At 71.1% G+C, this 1,272-nt stretch overlaps 1 protein-coding gene across 1 annotated transcript; it reads right to left on the reverse strand.

Annotated features, from left to right (window-relative positions):
* Positions 1-5: 5 nt before the first annotated feature.
* LOC108525848 (protein phosphatase 1 regulatory subunit 3E-like) lies at positions 6-921 on the reverse strand (the record flags this gene model as incomplete). Its single annotated transcript, XM_017866650.1, is given in 3 exon segments — positions 6-206; positions 506-906; positions 909-921. Coding segments are annotated over 3 exon segments (615 nt in total), but the record flags the coding sequence as incomplete, so codon positions are not given.
* Between the last annotated feature and the right edge of the window lie 351 nt (positions 922-1,272).

The following is a 1,272-nucleotide window of genomic DNA, read 5'->3' on the forward strand; positions in this document are numbered from 1 at the left end:
TAGGCCGCGGGCGCCTCGCGTTGGCTCCGCCAGCCGTCCGCACTCCAGCGCACGCTCACGCGCTTCTCGTAGGCCAGGTCCAGCACGCGCGCGCTCCCGGCCACGCCCATCGGGCCCGCCTCCGCGCGTTCCAGGCAGATGCGCTGCGCCTGCAAGCGGGCGGCGAAGCCTGGCTCGCTGGCAGGCTCCAGGGCTGCGCGCGCCTCCTGGAGGAAAGAAGAAGCGGGAGGAGGGAGTCCAGGGCGGAGAGAGGGGAGAGAGAGGGGCGGTGTCAGAGCGAGGCACTGGGCCAATCAGAGGCCGACTCCGGCGTCCACGCCCGCAGAGTGCGGCCTCGCTGCCAGGGTGGCCTAGAGCCACTCGCAAATGGTGTACCCCAAAAGGGATGGGCAGGCGCAAGCCCAGGGATGGGATGGAGATGGGTGCTCTTTGGCAAATCCACTCCCACACGCCCGCTGCGGCCGACTGGGGAGGTCCCCAGGAGGGGAGGTGCCCCGCCGCCTACCTGGAGGCCGCGGGCGCGGGGCTGGCAGGGCGCGAAGTGGCGGAGGGCGTCCCTCTGCAGTTGGATCTGCACGTGGCGGGGCACCCTGGGCAGCTCACCGGGACGGAAGCGGCGCACGGCAGCCAGCTCCAACCCCAGTGCGTCCGCGAAACGCACTCTCTTGCGGGTGTCTGGGCTACGGCTGCGGGGCGCCCGAGCCCCGCCGCCTCCGGCTGGTGCTGAGCGGGCCCGGCGGCCCCGACTAGGTGCGTGAGCGCGGGATCGTGCCCCGAACCGCGTCACGGCCTCGCCTGGCTCCTCCTCCGGCTCCTCCTCGAGGCTGGGCCGCTGGCTACGGTAGTAGGCGCGCTCCGTTAGCGCGGCAATAAAGCTCAGGTTGCGGGGAATGTCGGTGCCCGGGGTCGCTCACGGGACATGGCAGCCCCTCCCCGGCGGGGCCAGCCCGCAGCGCCACCGCGCTCCCCTGTCTTCCTCTCTCCCGCCCGCCCCGCGTCGGCGCAGAAGTCGGTGGGTCCGCTTCTGCAGCCCCTCGCCACTGCGTACTCTCCTTGCAGTCACCTCCAGGATCCTCCACCTCCCGTTGCTTTGCCTCTCCTCTGTGACTACCTTTCCCTCCCTCTGGCCATCAGCTTCCAGGGTCTTAGACTATCACATCCTGCCTCCCGCTAGCGGTCTGCTCTGAGCGTGCGCTCAACGGCACTCACCCTCCGGTTCCAAGGCCCTCTCGGCCCGGGTCCCCCCGCCCACAGCCCTCTGACAGGTGGCTC

Source organism: Rhinopithecus bieti, unplaced genomic scaffold (genome assembly GCF_001698545.2).
Source record: "Rhinopithecus bieti isolate Rb0 unplaced genomic scaffold, ASM169854v2 scaffold_18743, whole genome shotgun sequence".
Taxonomy (NCBI): domain Eukaryota; kingdom Metazoa; phylum Chordata; class Mammalia; order Primates; family Cercopithecidae; genus Rhinopithecus; species Rhinopithecus bieti.